Raw genomic sequence first — 24899 nt, 5'->3', positions numbered from 1 at the left:
CTTCTTCCTTTTCTCCTGCCTCAATTCAAATACTCACTATATCTACTCATATATATTTTTAATTCTACAATAATAATAATAATAATAATAATAATAATAATTTCATTCTTATAATTTTAATATTTGGAAGATGAAGGACACGTGAAAAATGAATAACATTATGAAAATGAAGAATGAAACCCTGCACTGCACCAGTATATAAGGAGTATCTTGGGTATGCAATCTTCCACACCAAAACACAAGAAGTTGCAACCTTAAACTCTTTCCTTCCTTCACACAATGTTGTACATTTTCCGTCAATACACCTTCGACAACTCGTTCGAGCATGTGGACTTCTCGAACAAGTTCCTGAAGGAGTATCAGATCGCACTCACCTTCGCCACCGATTCCGACGAATTCGGCCAACCCACCAACGGCATCTTCCGCCCCGGCTGGGACCTTGCGAAGGTGACACCAGAAGCCATCAAGCGGTTCAGGGAGAAGGCCGGAAGCATGGGCGTGGAGGTGAAAGTGTTCATCTGCATCGGCAACCGCGGCAACCGCGGCAACCCCTTCATAAACCGCGACAACCCCTTCAAAATCCTCGACAGAGATGCATGGATCGTCAACGCCACCGACTCACTCACGCGCCTCATCCAGGAGGTGAACCTCCAAGTGGACGGCATCGACGTGCAGTACGAGACAATCGATGCCTCAGCCGATGACTTTATCCATTGCGTGAGAGGTCTGATAAAGAACCTGCAGGACAATGGGGTAATCACCGTAGCTTCCATTTCCCCCACCTTTAGCCTCAACAAGGAGTTCTACCCTCCTTTGTACACTTCCGTGCCGTTCTTGTTTGATTATGTGGATTGCCAGTTCCCGAAGCAGCTTCATCCTATTGAGGACCCTACTGCGCTGTTGCAGAGGTACGATGAACTCACCCAGATTTATCCCATAAGGAAGCTCTTGGCTGGGTTCAGCCCAGAGAACGCCGAACCCTTCGTCTTCTTCCTCCGTGTCATGGACATTCTGCACAAGAAAAATGCTCCTGGTGCTTCCATTTATTACAATCATTTCTATGCTCCTCTATGAACATCATGCTCCTAGTACCATCATCTTATTCACTATTTACATCATCTGCTTCTTCACTATTTGCACCCTCATCGTCTTATCCATTCCCCACCTATATATGAAATAAAACGACATCTTTTATCTCCCTCTGTTTACCTTTTTATCTCTCTCATTTAAATATAAAATGAATTACTCTTTTTTATTCATAAATAATTGAATTAAGGTTATTTTTCAACTAAATGACCCGTGAAAGATAAAGACATGGGTCATAGAACCCAAACCACATAATCAGAAAGACTTCTATTATTACTGCAAGGTAACTCTGCTTTCTGATTGATTTTTCTCTCCAGAGATTTTCATGATGCCTTTGGTTTTGAATTTTGTGTTAACTTAGCTGTGTATAATGTATTTGGAAAAATAATTTTAATAGAATAAAACGTGCTTGAAATTTCAAATAAACTTAACAAAATATTATTAAAAAGATTAAATTTACACATTTTTAAAGATAAATAATTAAATTAATCCAAAATTTCAATAAAAAATTAATTTTAAATCTCACTAAAACTGGAGAGACAAAAATATATTTAATCCTGATATAAATAACTCTCACATGGGTGTTAGTCTAAATAATTAAAATATTAATTATATTGAGTAAAACCAATTTCAACCTATATAAATTAAGAAGAGTGTTAATTAAACAAAAACGTGATAAAAATTGATAAAAAAGTATAATATCAATAAAGATGGAATAAAAAAACATCAATTTTATTATTTATTAACTATTAATACCTGTTTAATATTTAAATATTTTTTTTGTTATATCATACAATTTATCCAAAAAAATAAAATTCAATAAAGTTGAATTATCTTATTCAATTCAATTAAATGTAAAATTTAAAATAAGTTGAATTCAAGTTAAGGTACTAAAAATTATGAAATTTCTTATTAATATTTTGTTAGTGTTTAATTGGACTAGAGAATTAGAAATCATAAAGACATAAACAAAAAATTTCTTTAATCTGTAATACAAATAACGGGATCCAGGAATATCCTAAATAGTTTTATTTTGATACTCATAGTGTAGTGGTATATATATATACCCTTTTCTAATTCATCAACATTAACAAAACTATTGAATTGTGTAACGCTATAAGTGTAACGTCCCATTTAATTATTAAGCGAAATCAAAGGAAACGTCACACAATAATAGTACTGTAGCGTAGTCTTGGGATCCTGAACACAACCCCTACAGTCTGGGCACACCACGATGCCGACGGAAACCATATACAAGTCTAACAAAAGAGAAAATAGTAGAAATGCATAAAGCGATACATGGGTCATAGCCCTAAAGAAATCATGAAGTAAAACTCCAACCCAGATGGCTAAGCAGCGAAATCACCATTTCTTTGTTGACCACGAGAACCTCGCTCATATGCTCCCATCAATCGAATTGATGATCATCACAAGAAAGAACAACCACATACAATACAACCATGCAACAAAACGGGTAAGTTAGAGCCGATAACATATTCATCATACAGTCAAATATATCTTCATCATCCCATATCCATATAACAACCAAGCATGTTACGACTCTCAATCAATACACTGCGACTCGACTCGACTCATCCGGATACGCATAACTTGATCGGATTCAGCGGACGCTTGCACTTGTGGTGGATACCTCTGCTCACCCTCGAGCTGCTCACCCCCGAGCTAAGTGTTACAAGTGTTACGATGAATCAAATTTCCCTCACCACAAGGTTAGCCCTTAATGAATTTCAGGCCTCTTGCTACTCTCACCACAGGAGTCAGTCCACTTTAAGTGAGACTAACTGGCCCCTTAGAGTGTCAGGATGTTGTCCTTACCTTGAATCCTTACCTAGTTATACAGATGGGGCACCACCATGAACACCCACTAACAGGGGCCATGGAATTACGTCCCGACCACTGAAGCGCGACCCTGAAAGTCTCACCTAGAGACCCCAAGGAATTATGCACTGACACCTACAAAACATAACCACGCAGCCAAAATGACATTCACCATGCATGTATACGTTAATTGTACCAACCATTAAGCCAACGCCTTTCATGTTCCAGGCCCAACTCATTTCATCTCATCATAAACCAACTCATTTCATCTCGCCCAGCACCTCGCTCAGGCTGAAGGGTCTCGCTCAGGCGAGATAGTCTCGCCAGGCGAGCCCCCTTCGCCTAGGCGAGGGCTCGAAAAAGGCAGCAGGAGCACACGCGGGATCTCGCTTAGGCGAGACCCCTCTCGCCTGGGCGAGATGCTCGCTCGCTCAAAAAGCCAAGCTGATCGCCTGGGCAACCTTTCGCGCAAAAGTCCTGGGCAAGCTCCCTGTTCATCTCGCCTAGGCGAGACTGGCTCGCTTGGGCGAGATTAACAGGTCTCGCCACTGTTCTCCTGTAACAGTCATGCTTCTCAACCAAACAAATCATACAAGACATTCACACACATAAAAATGAAAGATCAAGCCATAAGATCAACAACCAACTCAAACGCAGTTCAAAACGACTCGAAACTAGAAACCCTAACTTCCCGTACCTGGAAAAAGGCTAACAGAACTTCGACGCAGGACCTCGGAGCACGACAACTCGAGTGATGGACTTGAAGAACTGGTGAAACAGTAGAACAGTGGAAGAAAACGGGATTAGTTCGAACCCTAAACGGTGAAATGCGAACAACTTAGGAAGTAAATACGGTAGGGTCAGAATCACTTACGTGGAGTTGGAATCACTACTTGAGCTTTAGGCAGACTGGTTCGAGGTGGGAAACGAACCCTAGCAGAGCTCTAGCGGCACAGTGGAGAGGAAACGGCTGAAGGTTCTACGAATGCAAGGAAAACGGGGCATTAGGGTAACTGAAACAGGTTTTATCAGTTGGGCCAGCTCTAAGCCCAAGCACAAGGGGCAACCCTTTACTCTAGGGCAGAAAAATTAGTAAGCCAAAATTAATGGGCCTTACAATAAGTAATCTAAAGTGACACATCATCTATGTGTGTTAGATGAAAAGTAAAACTTAACATAATTATATAATTTTTAATAAATTTCATCTTACAATAAAAGCTGTATTCGAAGAGTTTTTTAGATGTCTTCCTTTTCTAAATATTAGAAATAGTTTTAATAAAAAATATGTATGTTCTTTGTTATTATATATGTGTACTTAGCTTGAAATAATAATAAAAATATTGACAAAATTATTTCTCTATTAATAGGGTGATGGTAAGGGATTTTTTCCAATAATTGGAATTAGAGTTAAGGTCACGAGTTTGATTTCTGGTGGGCAACTGTTAAGAGAGAGATTGTTGTGGGTTGCACAATTGTCCCGTGGTGGAGACCAGATGAGCCAAGTCAAAATCCAAGAGTAAGATTCCCTAGTAGGACAATTGCTTCGAATTATGGTACTTTGGCAGTTACACTCTTAAGTAAACAAAATTACGATCTAACTAATGGTTATAACATTTGGCATACTGATAAACGCTTGATCCTAACACTTCCATTATTTCATTTAGGTTATTCCGCACAGGTATGTATAGTTTGATGTTTTCTACATAGTTCATATAATGGTAATTGATGTTATATTGATGCATGGTGATATGTTTATATATGAATAATTTCATTTTCGTAAAATAACACTAAAAAAATGAAAAAAGCAACAAAAAAATATGAGAAAACATTTATCGGATTTAGACATTTGGTTAAGAAAGTCAATGAATTTCGAAAATTGGTCAATTAAATGACGAATTTCGAAATCCAATTAAATAAATGACATTTTTAGGTATCAATTGAATATCAAAATCCGATTTTAAATTTATTGGATTTCGAAATTCGATTAAGGAAGCCAAATTATTTTGAAATGCGGTTCTCCCCTCCAACAGATTTATAAATCCATTTTATCCTCTTACATATCTCATTCTTGAATTGAATCTTATATCGTCTCTGAACACCAATATTTTTATGTATGTTTCTCTTTTTATTTGTGTTGATATTTTTTTTATTCTATTTTTTTTGAATAATATTAGTGAGCATTATAATTGAAACTGCACATAGAGTAGACTCCTGATAAATGTTTTAGCAGTAGGAACAAATAATTGAAAATGCAACATATTTAAAACCTCACTCTCATTTCAATACCTATTAAGTACAAACGATTATGTGTTTTATGTCACTATCAAACATAATGAAAACAATTTAAAAATACGAAGGTTCCAACAATACTATCAAATGTCATTTCTCTACTTTATCGTAAGTATTATTTGTGATGCAACCAAATTCTTCCACTCAAGGAGCACAAATTTCTTCATATTTTCTTAAAAATCCATGAGAAAAAAAAACATGACAAGCGATTATTTAACTACAAAAGGTTTAATAAATTTACAACACTAAAATATTAGCAACAAAGAAAACGTTACATGATGTGATGTTGAGAGGAGTAGCAGAATGTCAGCTTTCTTGCCAGATGACCACAATCTTATATTTCTCTAATGCTTCTCTCTTTGTATTTGTCCCTTCCATAGAAACAACAGAACAATCTATACATGTTATGAGATAAAAGAAATAGAAGTAAAGGAATGATTTTAGTATGAGTCAAAGTCACATATTTTACAAAGTAGAAAATTTCAGTTTCTTTAGAACATAAGAAGACATGTTAATTTTGACTGAAATCGTAACCTGATTCAACTTTTACTCATTTCTAATCACAACTATTTGGTATAAACAGACACAAATCAACCAACAATTAAAAAATACTAACTACAAGTACAACAAAAATTATATTTAACTTCTACTATTTAAAAAATCATGACATATATTTTAGAAAATATATATGAAAAAGTTTAAATGACACAAATAAGCAAACAATTAAAAAAATGAACTACAAGTACAAAAAGATCATATTTAACTTTTACTATTCAAAAAAAATCGTATGAAATCATATTTAATATATATATATATATATATATATATATATATATATATATATAAAGTTTAAATCCGTACAAATTTTAGATAAATAAACTAAAAAACGTACAAATTTAAATTGAAATATTGAAGAATCCAAATATATTTTAGAATAAAGAGTACAAAAAACATCTAAATGTTCCCTATTCATAGAGGTTTGAGATAAATCTCACTTATTGTTTTGCTCATAACTAAACTTGCTAACCTGAATAAACAACTACAAACAGAAATGAATAGCAAATAGAAAAATAAAAGTCATTTATCAATTAATATCTACAATTTTGTTGTCTGATAAGGAAAAAAATAACACTAAAATATAAGTCAAAATATACCTTCAATAGGAGAATAATTAAAGATCACTAACAATTATTTTCCCCTAAACAACTAACTACCTTACATTTTGGCAAACATATGAAGCATAAAACAAAATAATCAAACTTGGTAGAAGAGTGTATTATATAATTGAATAATATATTGATTAAAAGCTTCACAACTATGTATACAATAATGTCTCTCTTGAAAGACATCATGTTCTATTCGTCGTAAGATATTATATTAGGCTTAGACATGTAACAATAAATTTCTTATCATTATTATATTATCATCAAACTTTCATGTTAAATTTTAATGCATAAAAATAATGTCTCCTGTGAAACATCTAGAAACAATGTCTAACAAAACTGCAAAACTTTTTAAAACATAAAAAAAAATTTACAAACCATATTTACTAATCATGCTCAAGAGATTAGATTGGTCCAGTTTTCATCCCAACTACAACATGGAAAAACATATAGAACCATGAAACATAACAATATACCAAACAATGCAAAATACACTAACAGCACAACTAACTACTAGTAAAATAACTTTAAAATCCAAATAGCTTCCAAAAGTTAAATGCGTACAAGTTTTAGATAAATAAACCAAAATACGTATAAATTTAAATTGAAATCTTAAAAAATCCAAAGACATTTCAGACTAAGGAGTACAAAAAGACAATTAAATGTTCACCATTCTTAGAGGTTTAGCACAAATCTCACCTCTTATTTTCTCTTATTTTTCTCATAAGTAACCATGTAACTTGAAAAAACAAATACAAACAGAAATCAATAGAAATGAATAGAAAATAGAAAATAAAAGTCATTTATCATGTATACAACAACAACAACCTATAACTGACTCAACCAGAATATTTATTGTATTTTTGTCCGTTAAGAAAAGAAATAACTCTAAAATATAACCCAAAATATACATTTAATATGAGAATAAATAAAGATCATAAACAAATTCTTAACCCTCAACAACTAACCGCATCACATTTTAGCCAACAAATGAAATATAAATCCGAACAAACAAACATGTTAAAAGAGTCCATTAGGTAATTGATTAATAGTTCTACAATTTCCATCAACAAGATTATGCTTTTATAAGACAACAATAAGGAGATAAAATAAGAATTGAAGTATCTCATCAAGATAGGAAATAACACTGAAGAGAAACAAAATAAAACCCTCTTAATAAACAAATAGAAAACAACAAAACACTAACACACAAAAAAGATTTAAACTTCACTACCACAAAGAGGAAATAACACAAAAAGCAACCAAAACAACATCGTTAAAAAAGAAACAAAAGAACAACTACACACAATACACAAATAAACTCATCAACGCTGACAACACAATACATCACCCATAATCATGTACATATTTGTTTCGCAAAAAAAATAAAACAAATAAGATAAGAATAATACCAAAAAACCTAGCAGAAGAAAATCAAAAGATGGAGATATAGGACTTAGAGATTACAACATTGACATCCCAAAGAACACAAAAACACGAAAATCCTAGATGTTGAAAAGAAAAAAAACTTTCAAAAAGAAAATAAAGAAAAAATTCAGAAAAACAACTAAAGAACTTGTATCCAAAAAATCAACCAATAAATAAGAACAAGGGAAAACAAAAGACTTGTATGACAACAATATACAATGAACTGATGAAACTACTTGAAAAGAAAAATAGAACCCAAACAATATGAAATTCATAGATCTGAAAACGAAAAAGAAAATAATAGAGATAAACACAAAAAAACACGATTATGTTAGATCTCAAAAAGAAGAAGAACCTAACCTTCATCCTTAATCGAAAATAAGGAGAAGAACACCAACATAAATAAGGAGAATATCACTAAAAACAAAAGTGGGTTAAAACAATCTAACTTGAACCTTATATGGAATGAATAAGAAGCATAACACCAACAGAAAATAAGAAATAAGGAGAAGAACACGAAAAACAAAAATGGGTTCAAAAAGACCTAACCTGAACTGGGACAAGTTAGAAGTAGGATATATGAAGAAGAAGAAGATGAAGGAGCAGGAAACTAAGTTGGGCACATCCATCATCATTTCTTTCTGTCCATCGAGTACAGTGATATCAAACTCAAACGGGGAAAGGGAAGAAGCGCCAAATATTAAAATACAAAAATACCACCACAAATAATGACATCAGAAACGCAAAGGTGAGGATTAAATGGTCCATTAGCTGGGAAACATTGAGATTGACAGAAAACTCACACCTAAAAACAAGTGTCACAATATTAGAATAGATATTAAAGGAAAACGAAAATTGGAAATGAATTAAAAACCATTTATTTGGACAGCTATCCAAATTTTAAGAAAGGGTAGTTAGATATATTAATTCATAATTGTTTTTCTTATATCGTTAAAGATTGATATTTATAGACATGGACAAATTTATTTTGGATTATCATAATATAGTATTGTGTGAAGGGTGTAACTTTCTATGTTAGGTCACTTCCCATTTATATAATTAGATTTTCTACACTTCGAAAATTCTTTTTATTACGAATTAAAGTAATTTATCCCTACACGACCTACTCTAATGGGATGTGTCTAAAGAATGGCTAATAACTATTTTGTTTTAACATGTAGTTTATTTTCTTTCATATATCAGAAGCTCTATTTAAGATTAAGTTTTTAGGAATCAATTTCCCCACTAACATAATTTTAACATTTTCAGAATAAATAAAATATAGGAGTCGTAACCATGAATACAAATGTATTTTTTTTAAATGATGTAAAAAAATGTTTGCTTTAAATTATAAATTATTTATTGAAAGTTGTAATGGATAAGAAACTAGAAACGTTATTTAAGGATAATATAATCTAGTATAATTAAGGTTAAAAAGATATTTTTTTACATTTTTTATGGGTATTTTTAGGGAATCACTTTAACAAAGTTTAATTCAAATATATATATAAACTCTATTTTCATTGCAAAATAATTAAATAAATGTTTGTGTAAAAACTATATGCATTTATAATATATAAATTACACTCCATTTTCATTCGGCATAACTTCAAACTAATGAGATTTATTTACGTATTATGGTTTTATCCTGAAAAAGATATTTTGCTACCTACGTAAGTGTAAAGACAAAAAAAAAATCATATAAGAGAACAAATTATATAAGTACAAGTTACATTATTTTTGTAGTATGAATAATTTATATATGATTTAACTTTTATTAATTTATGTTTTGAATTATAATTATACATTACGTAAGTGCTGCGTTGATATTTATTAAAGTTGAATAACTATAAATATATTATTTCTTTGTACTTTTTAAAACTATATAATCGAATTTGATTTACTGAAAACAAGAATATGATTGTAAGATTTAATAGATATAATCTGAATGGTCATTTTTTATGCTACAGTAGATTTTAAAATAAAATTGTTCTATCAACATTATCAAATACTGTAATTATTGAAATACTGATTGAAACTAAGCTATCCTACACTGCTACTGGACCCCATCCAGGTTGTATTTTTACAAAATTATAAGAAAAATATTGAAATTTTTTTTAACATGTTTTTTATGCTAATTTTTTATTTTTATCAAATACTATATTTCATTAGTTTGAAGAAATGGTCATTTTCTATGCTACAGTAGATTTTAAAATAAAATTGACTAATAAACATTATCAAATACTGCAAATATGGAAACATGGGTTGAAACTAAGCTATCCTACACGTGCTGGACCCATCCAGGTTGTATTTCTTCAAAATTATAAGCAAAATATTTAAATTTATTTTAAAATGTTTTTTATGCTAATTTTTTCATCAAATACCAAATTTCATTAGTTTGAAGAAATGGTAATTTTTGATGCTACAGTAGATTTTAAAGTAAAATTGTTCAATCAACATTATCAAATACAACAATTATAAAAATAAAAATTATGGAAATATTGAAAATAAGTTATCCTACACGTGCTGGAGCCCATCCGGGTTGTATTTCTTCAAAATTGTAAGAAAAATATTGAAATTATTTTAAATTTTTAGCAAATATGTTGTATACATACAAAAGTCAGAAATTAACCATCTAATCTTTTATTTAATACAAATGCATGTATTTAACTGAAGTGGTAAATTTTCTTTATACACATACAAATTTAAAATTTTGTTTAATCCGTTTTCGCTTTATGGCTTAGTTATTTGTTATGTGCTGCAAAGTTTTTTTTTTTTTTTTTTTTTTTTAATTTGTGGTGGTTTTCATCCTTGCAAGAAGGTTTTTAAAATTTCCGCAATTAGAGTCGTGTTAACTTATTTGTAAAATTTTGGACAGCTTATGTTATTTGAATTATATTGTAGAGGTTTTTGTCTGAAGAGTTTTAACGTCTCTTATTGATGATCATTATTTTATGAAGATTTAAAACCTATTTTATTATAAATATTTAAATCATTCATTTTTTCACTTTTTTTTTTGTGGTAATACTCTCGTCAATAATTTTGTTTAAAAAAATATTAATTAAAATAAATTTCGTTATGAATATGATTAATTATGTTAGTAGATTAATGGTTAAATGATTAATTCATTCATATATCGTGGCTTGTAATTTTTTCCTATAAGCACTCATATTTTAGAAGTTACATAATTATTGTATTAAGATCACATTTCTTCTATAATAATATTTGTAAGTACAATCATATTTTAACAACTAAATTTTTTCAATTTTTTTATTATTTGGGATAACATTCTTTAGATGATTTTAAAATATAAAAAAAATGAGAAAATAAAAAATTATTAAAAAGATGCCACCATTTAAAAAGAAATTATCAAAATTTAATTGTTAAAAAATAATTTCCTATAACAATTAAGTCAAAAGGGAAAAGCAAGAAAAGTTTCTTCAGAATTAAGTTCATATACCTTCTTTCTTTTTTCATCTCTTTTATTCCTTTAAACTAAAACTCAACACTCTCCCTCTTTGTTCTCCCTAAGTTTGATACAATGTTTGAATGTAAACATAAACCTAATTAATATGTTCATTCCTTTCACAAATTGTCATTGACTACAAGAAAAAAAAAAAGAATAATTGTGTGAAAGAAATTATGCAAATAACTCTAGTTGTGTTCATATTGCAAACTCTTAACCAGAAAAACATAATATCCTAATGCGAACAAAATGATGTGGAGGCCTGCATCTTCTACAATCTATGCTAATTAACACTCATCACCAACTACAATCTAACTTTCTCTCTCAAATTGAATCATGAAAAAAAAAAAAAACTAAACTAAAGTTTTAAAATGAAAAATGAAAAATATTAAATAATATTTTGGTCAGAAATGTAAAAAATATTTTGACATATAGATATTTTTACATAGTATCCATTTTCGGAAATCCAGGACCACACATCCAAAAGTAGTCAATGAAGAGGAACTTATTTTGTTTCTTAGCCAGAATTATTGAAATCGTAGCATCACACTAACCCTAACTTTGTCCTTAACTTCTTCCTTTTCTCCTGCCTCAATTCAAATACTCACTATATCTACTCATATATATTTTTAATTCTACAATAATAATAATAATAATAATAATAATTTCATTCTTATAATTTTAATATTTGGAAGATGAAGGACACGTGAAAAATGAATAACATTATGAAAATGAAGAATGAAACCCTGCACTGCACCAGTATATAAGGAGTATCTTGGGTATGCAATCTTCCACACCAAAACACAAGAAGTTGCAACCTTAAACTCTTTCCTTCCTTCACACAATGTTGTCCATTTTCCGTCAATACACCTTCGATAATTCGTTCGAGCAAGTGTACTTCTCGAACACGGTCCTGAAGGAGTATCAGATCGCACTCACCTTCGCCACCGATTACGACGAACTCGACCAACCCACCAACGGCATCTTCCGCCCCGTCTGGAACCTTGCGAAGGTAACACCAGAAGCCATCAAGCAGTTCAAGGAGAAGGCCGGAAGCATGGACGTGGAGGTGGAATTGTTCATCTCCATCGGCAACCGCGGCAACCGTCACCCCTTCAAATCCCCCGACAGAGAAGCATGGATTGTCAACGCCACCGACTCACTCACGCGCCTCATCCAGGAGGTGAACCTCCAAGTGGACGGCATCGACGTGCAGTACGAGACAATCGATGCCTCACCCGCTGACTTTATCTATTGCGTGAGAGCTCTGATAAAGAACCTGAAGGACAATGGGGTAATCACCGTAGCTTCCATTTCCCCCACCTTTAACCTCAACACCGACTTCTACTCTACTTTGTACACTTCCATGCCGTCCTTGTTTGATTATGTGGATTACCAGTTCCAGACGGAGCTTGATCGTGTTCCAGACCCTACTGCGCTGGCGCAGAGGTACGATGAGCTCACCCAGATTTATCCCATAAGGAAGCTCTTGGCTGGGTACAGCGCAGAGAACGCCGACTGGTCCACTGTTTCACCCATCGTCTTCTTCCTCGGTGCCATGGACATTCTCCAGCAGAAAAATGCTCCTGGTGCTTCCATTTATTACCATAATTTCTCTGCTCCTCAATGAACATCACTCTCCTAGTACCATCATCTTATTCACTATTTACACCATCTGCTTCTTCACTATTTGCACCCTCATCATCTTATCCATTCCCCACCTATATATGAAATAAAACGACATCTTTTATCTCCCTCTCTTTACCTTTTTTTTTTTTTTCTCTCTCATTTAAATATAAAATGAGTTACTCATTTTTATCCATAAATTGAATTAAGGTTATTTTTCAACTAAATGACCCGTGAAAGATAAAGACATGGGTCATAGAACCCAAACCACATAATTAGAAAGACTTCTATTATTACTGCAAGGTAACTCTGCTTTCGGATTGTTTTTTCTCTTCAGAGATTTTCATGATGCCTTTGGTTTTCTATTATGTGTTAACTTAACTGTGTATAATGTGTTTGAAAAGATAATTTTAAGAGAATCATTTGTTTTTAAAGAGAATTATAAATGTTTCGTAAGTACTTTCGGTAAGAAATTAGAATTTTATAAGAGTTATTAAATTACATAAAATTATATTATTCGATCATTTATTTAAAATTAGAAAAAAAACACAGAATTTTATATTTTTTATTTAACTTGATTTTAGTCTTAATTGTTGGTTTTCCATTAGGATTGGTTAAAATTAAAATATTTTCCGTTGATATTAATCATAAATCTCAACCTGTTTCAATGAGAGTTATTTGATAGGTCAAGATTAACCGTTAATTAACCATCGAAGTTTGGAAGATTGTTTTTGGCGATGTCAAATAATATATATTGTTTATATAGATGTTAATAAAAGTTATATTTTATTCACGTTGTTAGAATTTTTTTGGTAAATCAATGTTATTCTCACTTGTCATTAGATAAAGTTTTTACTACTGATATGGATGAGATTAGCTTTTTGTAAGTGTGAACTAAATTTTTTATATGGACATATGTCGTGGTTGTTTGTTTGTTTTTTGTCCGATGTCTATTATAATTGATTTTTCTAAAGACATTAATATTATTAATATTATTTTTTATCAATAATTTATTAGATTGTTCTTTTTCCTTGTTGACAAAAAACTTTCAATCAAAGTCACCTAGAATTATTTTTATCAGTGACAGCGGCGGACCTAGAGGGCCATGTCTCCCAATTTTTTTTTTATCTATATATTTTAATATATATAATTTTAAATATATCTTTTTTTAAAATTTAATATTTTTAATATATTTTATATTTAATTTTTTTATATATTTATATTTATAAAAAAAGTTTTTTTTTCACATTTTCAATTATATTTTTTTAATATTTTTTTAAATTTAAATAATTATTTTATTAATATTATTTTTTAAGTGATTATTTGTTTAATTTAATTTTTTTTATTTGACTGTTTTTTAAACTTAATTATTATAAATGAAAATTAATTATAGTAAAATTATAAAAATTATTTATATTTAATTTTATAATTATAATTCTTTTATTTTTTTATTATGATGAAAAAAGTAAATATAATGTTTTTATTAGTGTATATAAAAAATTTGGATATTATTCTATTGATTTTTATTTTCGTTCAAAAATATTAAGTTGGTCTTCCAGTTTTTTTAATCTTAATTTGATTTTTTTTAAATGATGCAATTTTGTTCTTTTTTTGTTAAATTTGTTTATGAGATCAAGGTTTTTTATCAAAATTTAAAATTCTGACTAAGGATGATTTGTTTTGTTTATGTAATTAACATAATCCTAGTATCAATTTTTATGAAAAATATTTGCAATGCTTTAAGAAATTTAACGAAAATGACTAAATTTCATCAATTTTTAAAAAATCAAGACTAAATTGAGACTAAAAAAACTAGATAACCAACTTCACTTTTTGGACAAAAAAAAAAAACTAAAAGAAAAACTAAAAGAAGGAATTCAACTAAAATTTTGACAGCCCAAAATATTGGTCGAAGATCCCTCGTGAGTTAATATATTTTTTAACCTGTATCAATAAAAAAAAGTCATTAGAAAAAACAACTAACCATGGTCATAAATAATTAAAATATTAATTAATATTAAGTAAAACCAATTTCAACCAATATATAAATTAAGAAGAGTAAAATAAAAACATGACAAACATTGATAGAAAAAGGATAATATTGACAAAGATGGAATAATAAAATCATCAATTTTATTATTTATTAACTATTAATACCCGTTTAATATTTAAATATTTTTTTGTATTAGATGATACAATTTATCCAAAAAAATAAAGTTCAATAAACTTGAATTATCTTATTCAATTCAATTAAATTTAAAGAATAAAATAATTTAAGTTGAATTCAAAGTCAACGTACTAAGGATATTAAAAATTATGAAATTTCTTATTAATATTTAGTTATATAGTGTTTAATTGGACTAGAGAATTAGAAATGATAAAGGCATAAACAAAAAAAAAATCTGTAATACAAATAATGGGATCCAGGAATATCATAAATAGTTTTATTTTGATATGTAGTGGTATATATAGACCCTTTTCTAATTCATCAAATTAACAAAACTATTGAATTATGTAACGCTATAAGTAATATAAAGTGACACATCATGTATGTTTGTTAGATGAAAAGTAAAACTTAACATAATTATATAATTTTTAATAAAGTTCTTGCATTATATATGTATTCGGAGAGTTTTTTTTGCTGTCTTCCTTTTCTAAATATTAGAAATAGTTTTACTCAAAAATATGTATGTTCTTTATTATTATATGTGTACTTAGACCCAAATAATAATAAAAAATTGAAAAAAAAATATTTAAAATTTTATTAAAATATTTGCAAACTATCAAATTTCTTGATATCCATAACATAGAAATGAAATTTCGGTTATCTTATTTTAAATATTGCAATTATTATATTAACTTCTTTATTATTAGGGTTAAGTCATCATTTCCATTTTAAGTGTGTTCATAGCTATTATGCCACTATAATAATCACCCATGAAATAGATGTTATAATTTCTATAATTATTAGTATTAACGTACAGGTCTATACTGATTGCTATTATTAGATACCACTTTCTTTGTAAAACTTTATACAGTTATTTTCAAATGAAGAAGAAAAAAAAAAGTTTGAAACCACTTGAATAATAATTTATAGATAAGATCGGTTCAAGAATAAAGTGATAAAACGAGTGAAACACTTATTTTAGGTCTAAGAAAAAAAAACCTTAAATTTTTTTTATTTTCTGTTAAATTAATTTTAAAATTATGTTTAACAAAAAAGCCTCAAAAACCTTTTCTAGTACTAATTTATCTATATTAAAATAATTATAAAATTATGTTTAAGATAAAAAAGGACTCAAAAGTATTTTATTACTAATATATCTCTATTAAATTAATTATAAGTTTATGTACGAGAATTAATAAAATTATTATTAATGTCTCTTAATTTTTATTGGTATTAAAAATGGTAATTAATGAGTTAACACCAGTGTGGTAAGGGCTTTTGGCCCGAGTTTTTTTTATATTTAGCCAAGTTTTTTGCTTCGGGTCTTTAGAACCGAAACATATAATAACTTTTGACACCGATTAATTTTTTGCTTCTGTTTTTACTACAAGTTTACTATCGAGTTTACTTTCTTAACAACTAGAGATTTTAATTTTTTTAATTTATTCATTTTATATATTTATCTTTGGTAGTGTTTTATATATTATAATTTTTTATTTCATATAAAAATATATAGATACGTCAATTATAAAATTTGAATTAGATGGTTCAAAATTAAAAAAAAAAAGAATCAAGACTTTAATTGCATCACAAAAAGGACCTACGAATAAATTTATAAAAATAGATAAGAAAATTGAATTACAAAATATAAATGGGTGCTCTTCGAATGAATAAGATAATTTGGAAAATGATAAACCAATTGACATTTTTAATTATATAAAAATAATATATTCTTTTCCAAATGCAATGCATGTATAACTTATAGACTAATATTAATAATTATAGTGTTATTTGCTTTAGGTGAAACATCTCTCAAAGCTAAAGATAATAAAAATTTATTTAACATCAATAATCTATGGAAAAAGAACCAACAAATTAGTCCAATTATCTATTGAAAAAATTGTTAAATGAAATTAATTATGATAATTGAATAAATAATTTTGCATAAAAGAAATAAAAAAAAATTAAATAAAAGGCCTTATATCTTAAATTTATTTTAAGTCTTCCAAATTCTTGAGTCACTATTGTCTTTATGTCTCTAGATTAATTTAATATTTTTTTTATTAAACGTTAGCTTATTTTGTAAACTTTGCCATATTGTTAAGCTTCAGAATGCATTGAATTAGCAATACCCACAAAACGTCAGAGAGAATATAAATAAAATATAATAAAAACAAAACAAAAATGAGATGGGTTTGATGAAAAAAATAAAAAAAAATAACAACGCATTGTAATAGATGGACACCATAACATACTCAATATAATACATTAAAAAGAAACAAAAACTTAAATATTAATAGCATTTAATCACTTCACAATACTCCTACAAAATAATAAAAATTAATTACATCGGTTTTCTCTTTTCAATTTGTTCGCGACCAAATTATTATTAGGCATTTCTTCCCGCACCCCTCTTTTTTCTTCCACTCAAATAATTTGTTCACCACTCAAATTTTCAACCTTATATTTTTAGATAGTATTCCATTTTTAGATAGGCAAACTAAAGGTTCGGAAATCCAGGATTACATATCCAAAAGCAGCCAATGAAGATGAAATTTTTTGTTTTCACTTAGCCAGAGTTGGTGAAATCGTAGCATCATCACATTGCCGTTTCATTAAGTTCCATATCATTTCACACACTAACCCTAAACCTTGCCTTTAACTTTTTCCTTTTCTCCCACCTCAATTCAAATACTCATTATATCTCGACAACAGCAACAATAATAATAATAATTTCCTTCGTATAATTTTAATATCTACCTATATTTGAAAAATTAATAACATTATGAAAATTAAGAATGAAACCCTGCATGCAGCAGTATATAAGGAGTCTTGGGTATGCAATTTTCCACACCAAAACACAAGAAGCTGCAACCTTAAACTCTTCCCTTCCTTCACACAATGTTGTCCATTTTCCGTCAATACACCTTCGACGACTCGTTCGAGCAAGTGTTCGTCTCGAACAAGTTCCTGAAGGAGTACCAGATCGCACTCACCTTCGCCACCGACTACGACGACGACGACCGCCCCACCAACGGCATCTTCCGCCCCACCTGGGACCTCCAGAAGGTGACACCGGAAGCCATCGAGCGGTTCAAGGAGAAGGCCAGAAGCATGGATGTTGACGTGAAAGTGTTCATCTCCATCGGCAACCGCGGCACCCACCAGCCCTTCAAATCCCTCGACAACAACACATGGATCGCCAACGCCACCGAGTCGCTCGCGCACCTCGTCCAGAGCGAGGAGCTGAACCTCCACGTGGACGGCATCGACGTGCTGTACGAGGAAATCGATGCCTCCCCCGGTGACTTTATCCAGTGCGTGGGAACTCTGATAAGGAACCTGAAGGAGAACGGGGTAATCACCGAAGCTTCGATTTCCCCCACGTTTAACCTCAACACGGAGTTCTACTCCCGTTTGTACAGTTCCGTGCCGTTCTTTGTTGATTTTGTGGATTACCAGTTCCAGAAGGAGGTTAATTTTGTCATGAACCCTAGTGTGCTGTTGCAGAGGTACAATGAACTGACCAAGGTTTATCCGAGAAGGAAGCTTTTGGCTGGGTACAGCGCAGAGAACGAGGACTGGGCCACTCTTTCACCCATCGTCTTCTTCCTCGGTGGCATGGACATTCTCAAGAAGAGAAGAGCTCCTGGTATTTCCATTCACTACCATAACTTCTCTGCTCAATCTTCTCCTCCACAATCAACACCATGATCATCCTGTTACCATATCATCGTATTCACTATTTACACCCCTGTCCATTCCCCATATATTTAAAATAAAACCACGTATTTTATTTTCGCTCTGTCTATTTTTTTTTTATTTCTCTAATTTAAATATAAAATGAATTACTCATTTTTATTCTTCAATAATTAAATGATGGTTATTTTTCAACTAAATGACCCGATGTTGATCAATGAAAAAGACAAGGACATGGGTCATAGAACCCAAACCAGTTCATAATACAAGTTCAGATATAGAAAGAAAGTGCTTCTGAAGCAACTATACCAGATATGGAAAATTCTAAGGCAATACAACATTGTCCATTAGAAAGACTTCTATTATTACTGCAATAACTTTGCTTTCTGATTATTTTTTCTCTTCAGATATTTTCATGGTGCCTTTGGTTTTGTATTATGTGTTACTTAACTATGTATAATGTGTTTGGAAAGATAATTTTAAGAAAATAAATTGTTTTTAAAGAGAATTTATAAATGTTTCATAAGTACTTTCAATAAGAAATATTAGGAGTTTATAAGAGTTATTCAATTACTTAAAATTAGATTATTTCATATTTTATTTAAAATAAAAAATATAGAATTTTATATTTTTAATTTTGAAATTGATTTTCTTCTGGCGTCTTTCATTTACTTGTTGGCTTTCCATTGGGGTTAGTTAAAATTAAAATATTTTCAGTTGCATTAATCATAGTTTTTTTTTTTTTTCAACCAGTTTCAATAAGAATTATTTTATAGGTCAAGATTAACTTATATTTTATTTACATATTGTTAGAATTTTTTTCGGTAAATCAATACTTGTTATTAGATAAGGTTTTTTCAACTGATATTGTCGGGATTAGTTTTTGGTAGGGGTGAACTAAATTTCTTATTTCTTATATTGACATATGTCGTGATTTTTTTTTTCCAATGTCTATTGTAATTGATTTTTTGAAAGACATTAATGTTATTAATGTTATTAATATTATTTTTTATCAATACTTTATCAGGATTTTTTTTCCATGTAGACAAAAAACCTCCAATCAAAGTCACCTAGAATTATCTTTTATCAGTGATGTGAGTTAATATATTTTTTAACCTGTATCAATGAAAAAAAAAGTCATTCACAAAAACAACTAGCCATGGTCATAATATAAAAAATTCTCACATGTTAGTCTAAATAATTAAAATATTAATTAATATTAAGTAAAACCAATTTTAACCAATATAAATTAAGAACAGTGTTAAGTAAACAAAAACATGACAAACATTGATAAAAAAAGGATAATATCAATAAAGATGGAATTAAAAAATCATCAATTTTATTATGTATTAACTATTAATACCTGTTTAATATTTAAATATTTTTTTTTGTATTATATGATAATAATTTATCCAAAAAAAATCAATAAACGTGAATTATCTTATTCAATTCAATTAAATTTAAAGAATAGAATAATTTAAAATAAGTTGAATTCAAAGTTCATGTACTAAGTATATTAAAAATAGTGAAATTTCTTATTATTTACTTAGTGTTTAATTGGACTAGAGAATTAGAAATGATAAAGACATAAACAAAAAAATTTCTTTAATCTGTATAATACAAATAACGGGATCCAGGAATATCCTAAATAGTTTTATTTTGATATTCAAAGTGTAGTGTATATTTAGACCCTTTTCTAATTTATCAACATTGACACAGCATCTATGTTGTTACATGAAAAGTAATACTTAACATAATTTTATAATTTTTAATAAATTTCATCTTACAATCAAAACTGTATTCGAAGAGTTTATTCTGTCTTTCTTTTCAAAATATTATAAATAGTTTTACCCAAAAATATGTTTGTTCTTTATTATTATATATGTGACTTAGCCCGAAATAAATAAATAAAATAGATTGAAAAAATTATTTAAAAATTTATTAAAATATTTGCAAACTATCAAATTTCTAAATATCCATAACATAGAAATGAAATTTCGGTTATCTTATTTTAAATATTGCAATTATTATATTAACTTTATTATTAGGGTTAAGTCATCATTTCCATTTTAAGTGTGTTCATAGCTATTATGGCCACTATAATAATCACCCACTAAATACATATTATAATTTCTATAATTATTAGTATTAACGTACAGGTCTACACTAATTGTTATTATTAGATCTTTGTAAAAAATTATAGTATAGTTACTTTCAAATAAAGAAAAAAGTAGTTTGAAACCACTTGAATAATAACTCTAGATTAATTTAATATCTTTTTTATTAAACGTTAGCTTATTCGTAAACTTTGCCATATTGTTAAGCTTCAGAATACATTGTATTGTCATCTATTTGATAACGAGAATATGAATAAAATAAAATAAAAATAAAATAGAAATGAAAAGGGTTTGATGAAAAAAATAATAACACATTGTAATTTATGGACACCACAACATACACAATATAATACATAAAAAAAAAAAAAAAACAAAAGGGTTTGATGAAAATAATAATAACGCATTGTAATTTATAGACACCATAACATACTCAATATAATACATTAAAAAAACTTAAATATTAATACGAATTTAACCGCTTCACAATATTCCTACAAAATAATAAAAATTGATTTCATCGTGTTTTTCTCTTTTTAATTTGTTCACAACCAAACAGTTATTAGGTCATTTCTTCCTCTACTCTTTTTTTTTTCCTGTACCTCTCTAGTTTAGGAATTTTAATATGTTTTATTCAAGAGTAAGATAGTATAAAATATTTTATGGAGCTGCAGGAAGAAAAAAGATGGTGCAGGAAGAAATGCTCTGGTTATTAATGTGAGTTGAGTTACAAAGGGAACAAAGTCCAAAGCCTAACAGAAGAAAGATAAAAGCCCCAAAGAAATGAAGATTTTTTTCTTACAATAATAGTGTTATGGGGCTTTTAAGCTCAAAGACCATTGGGTGAGATTTGTAAATGATGAGAGTGTTCTTTTACCCTTTAAGTTTCAGAAGTTTCGAAGGTAATAAATTTAAGTACTTAAGTCACAAACGCTCATATTAATATAATAATTTGTAGTCACATTAATTTTATAATTTTTAATTAGTTTATTAAAAATGTAATATTGTCATTAAATTTGTCTTGCCACTACTTTAGTCATGGGTGACTTAGAAAATAGTTAGCGTGTTGAACGAAAAAAAGTTATTATGAGAATATTTTTTAAAGATTAAAGTATTTGTAAGAGTAATGCTAATTGACTCTAAAATAGTGTTATGCTTCTATAAAATTATTATTATTATTAATGCCCTGTGAAGGCCATGAAAAATGTTTTATATAAAAGCAATAACAAAACTATTGCATGTAACGTTGGTTTACCTTTTGGTCTTTGCTTCCAGGTGTTATGTGAAATATCTTGATCAGTACGAGAAAAAAGAGAGCATTATAAGTACCTATTGTAATTTGATTAAATGTGCATGAGAAAAATTATAAAAAAATATAAATCAGTTTTTAAGTTAAAAATAATTTTTACTTTAGAATTCGTTATTTAAAAACATACTTTTCAACCATTCATTTTATTTAATTTACCACGGCCTAAAACTTTTAGTTGAGAAAAACACTTCAACATTGGTATTTAAATTAAAATTCTTAAAATTTGTTGAGTTAATAATCATCATAATAATGTGAGACTAGTGTCCAGTTTAAAAGAAATTCAAAGTAAAAAATAATATTAAAAACATTTATTGTAAAGTAATAATTTTGTTAACACAATAAGTAATTAAATATTTATGTTAGCCTAATATATATTACTACCTTATCTCTTTATTTAATGCCGGCAGTTGACGGCGTTAGGAAAATGAATCAATTTAATTTTAATTGAAAAATTGCAAAATGAGAAAAACGAATTCATTTATGTTTCTTCTCTCTCCAAACTAAGTGGTTTGCTATCAAACTCTACACTTAACATTTTATTTTATATTTATTAATTTATGTCATGTTTATTACTAAAACATAAATAAATTTCACCTATTTATAATTGAAGCTTTTCATTGAATTTAATTATGTTTATATAAATATAGGGAGAGAGATAGATAGATGTATACTTTTATATTTCTGAATTAAAATTATTATTGATGTTACTCTTATTGGAAATTAAGTGTTATGGATTATGATTAATTTTTTTAATTAATATAAAATTAGTTAACCTTTAAATGTAATTAGTTCATTGTGAATTTATTACTATAATACAAATAGTTTTAATTGAATTACATAATTAATTTCAACCAAAGATAATGTGTGTGTGGTAACCTAGAATAGCAAGCCTTTTCATGTAAAAATAAAAAATAAAAATCAGGTGAGGGTATAAATTGAGAAAAAAAATGGGACCAATTTTTCTTTAAAGTGTACATTCTGTGTGTTAAAAAGATGTTAGCACATGGAGCACCATTACTCAATTTACATATTTGTCCCATGAAACCCATGCTTCCAACTTCATCAACTTCTTCCAAACCAAAATAATTGAACCAATACTTTTTTTTTAATGTTACTTATTGTGTTTGTGTGTGTCCCTTCAATTGCAATTTACCTGGTCAATTTCAAATAACCCTTCGATTCTATTCTATACACCAAATACTTATTTTCAAATAAAATATTAAACGTTTGTGCAAAGCCTATTCATGACATTAAATTTTAACATTACTTTTATTATTTTTAATATTTTGAACGCTACTAGTATTATTGCTCCACGAAATAATATTTTCACAGTATTTGTGATCGTGCTGTTGCCATAACAGAATAAAGTTCAAATAAATAATAAAATCAAAGGCTTAGTTTCCTTGTATTAAAAGTTTTGAGAAAATTCTAAGGAGTCCTAGTTTATTCTTAGAAATATCTCTATGCATTCTTTTGGGGTGTATTTTTAATTTTATTGGCAGGTTATGAGAATTTACGTTTGTAGTACGGTTGAAGTATTTTGGAAAATTTACTTAATAACTATCTTGCGTAATTTGAAGGAATACGGGACATTGTGGTTGTTGGTATTGATTTGGGAACTTTCAGAGAGCAAACATGACATTGAAAGTTTGGTTATGTTTGCAAAAATGGCAAAGGGTAGAGACCAAATTTTGGAGGAGGAAACAATGAGAACCTGGTCATGTGTTCATGTCAGAGAAGAAGCATCTACCTCTTCAGCATATTAAAAGGAACAACGCCGTACATACCAAGCATAGACACAGATAGAGTATGTTTCAAGTTTAAATATTTAAGGATAGTATTCTTATACATAATCGTATCACTTTAGTACTTTGGTTGGGAATAATGGACCATGTTCTAACCAGAAAAAGTGGTGGATTCTGCATCAATATATACACACCTTTAACTACACATGAGATAACTTTATGCTGTAACTTTCCTTTTTTTCACATGATCTGATTTGATTTTTGTTACAAATGGTATCAATTATTTTGTCACAAAGATCGAGTGGAATATAATTGTAGCGTTTGAACTCTTAGACTCTTACATTATATTCTGATTATTGATTATAATTTTTAATTTAGTAATAATTACTGGACTATAATAATTTCTTCGACCGATATTTATATATTTTTTGTTCTTTCTCGATCTCTGTATTCATAAATTAGTTTTATAAAATTTAGTTAGGATTATAATTTGAGTTGAGTCAACCTTAAAGTTTTTGGGACTTTGAATCAATCTTAATCTTAGGTGTGAAAATGGTCCCTCCCTTGATGGTTTGGAGTCATTTTCGGGATAAACAACGTTGCAGGCCGTGTTTTTCTTTTGTAGGATGCAGGCCATGATAATGTCAAGTTAGACTGTTACAATAAGGGGTGACAGTTGTTCGATAAGCATTAATTTCATTCATAAATTAAAGTATTATAAAGTGAAATCAATAAACTAAGTAATATTTATTACTGAATAAATAATAAATAAAATTGTATACATTCTTAAATCATCTATTTAATATACCGAGACAACTAAAAATATATAGAAAAGTATTTAGTGTGCATTTACCAGTTTAGTTGTGCCCATGTTTTCGAGAAAGGGAAAGGGTAGGATAAAAGGGAAGCCATAATTGTGATTTGTTTGGACGATGATTTACTTTGAAACATAGTCTGAACATTGTGAA

At 29.0% G+C, this 24899-nt stretch overlaps 3 protein-coding genes across 3 annotated transcripts; all 3 read left to right on the top strand.

Moving 5' to 3' along the window:
- The first annotated feature begins 279 nt into the window (after positions 1-279).
- LOC114184770 (ruBisCO-associated protein-like) lies at positions 280-1074 on the top strand. The gene has a single exon (XM_028072079.1). The coding sequence runs from the start codon at positions 280-282 to the stop codon at positions 1072-1074; it is 795 nt and encodes a 264-aa protein (XP_027927880.1).
- A 10966-nt stretch (positions 1075-12040) lies between these two features.
- On the top strand, positions 12041-13027 carry LOC114184492 (ruBisCO-associated protein-like). The gene has a single exon (XM_028071801.1). It carries the CDS (start codon positions 12116-12118, stop codon positions 12899-12901), a length of 786 nt encoding a protein of 261 aa, XP_027927602.1. The 5' UTR covers positions 12041-12115; the 3' UTR covers positions 12902-13027.
- A 4900-nt stretch (positions 13028-17927) lies between these two features.
- On the top strand, positions 17928-19050 carry LOC114185645 (ruBisCO-associated protein-like). Its single transcript, XM_028073502.1, has one exon. The coding sequence runs from the start codon at positions 17966-17968 to the stop codon at positions 18776-18778; it is 813 nt and encodes a 270-aa protein (XP_027929303.1). The 5' UTR covers positions 17928-17965; the 3' UTR covers positions 18779-19050.
- The last annotated feature ends 5849 nt before the right edge of the window (positions 19051-24899 follow it).

The sequence above is a fragment of the Vigna unguiculata genome, chromosome 5 (assembly GCF_004118075.2).
Source record: "Vigna unguiculata cultivar IT97K-499-35 chromosome 5, ASM411807v1, whole genome shotgun sequence".
In the NCBI taxonomy this organism is placed as follows: Eukaryota; Viridiplantae; Streptophyta; class Magnoliopsida; order Fabales; family Fabaceae; genus Vigna; species Vigna unguiculata.
Note: the sequence above shows the minus strand (reverse complement) of the source record. Positions and strands in the feature narration are given on the sequence as shown.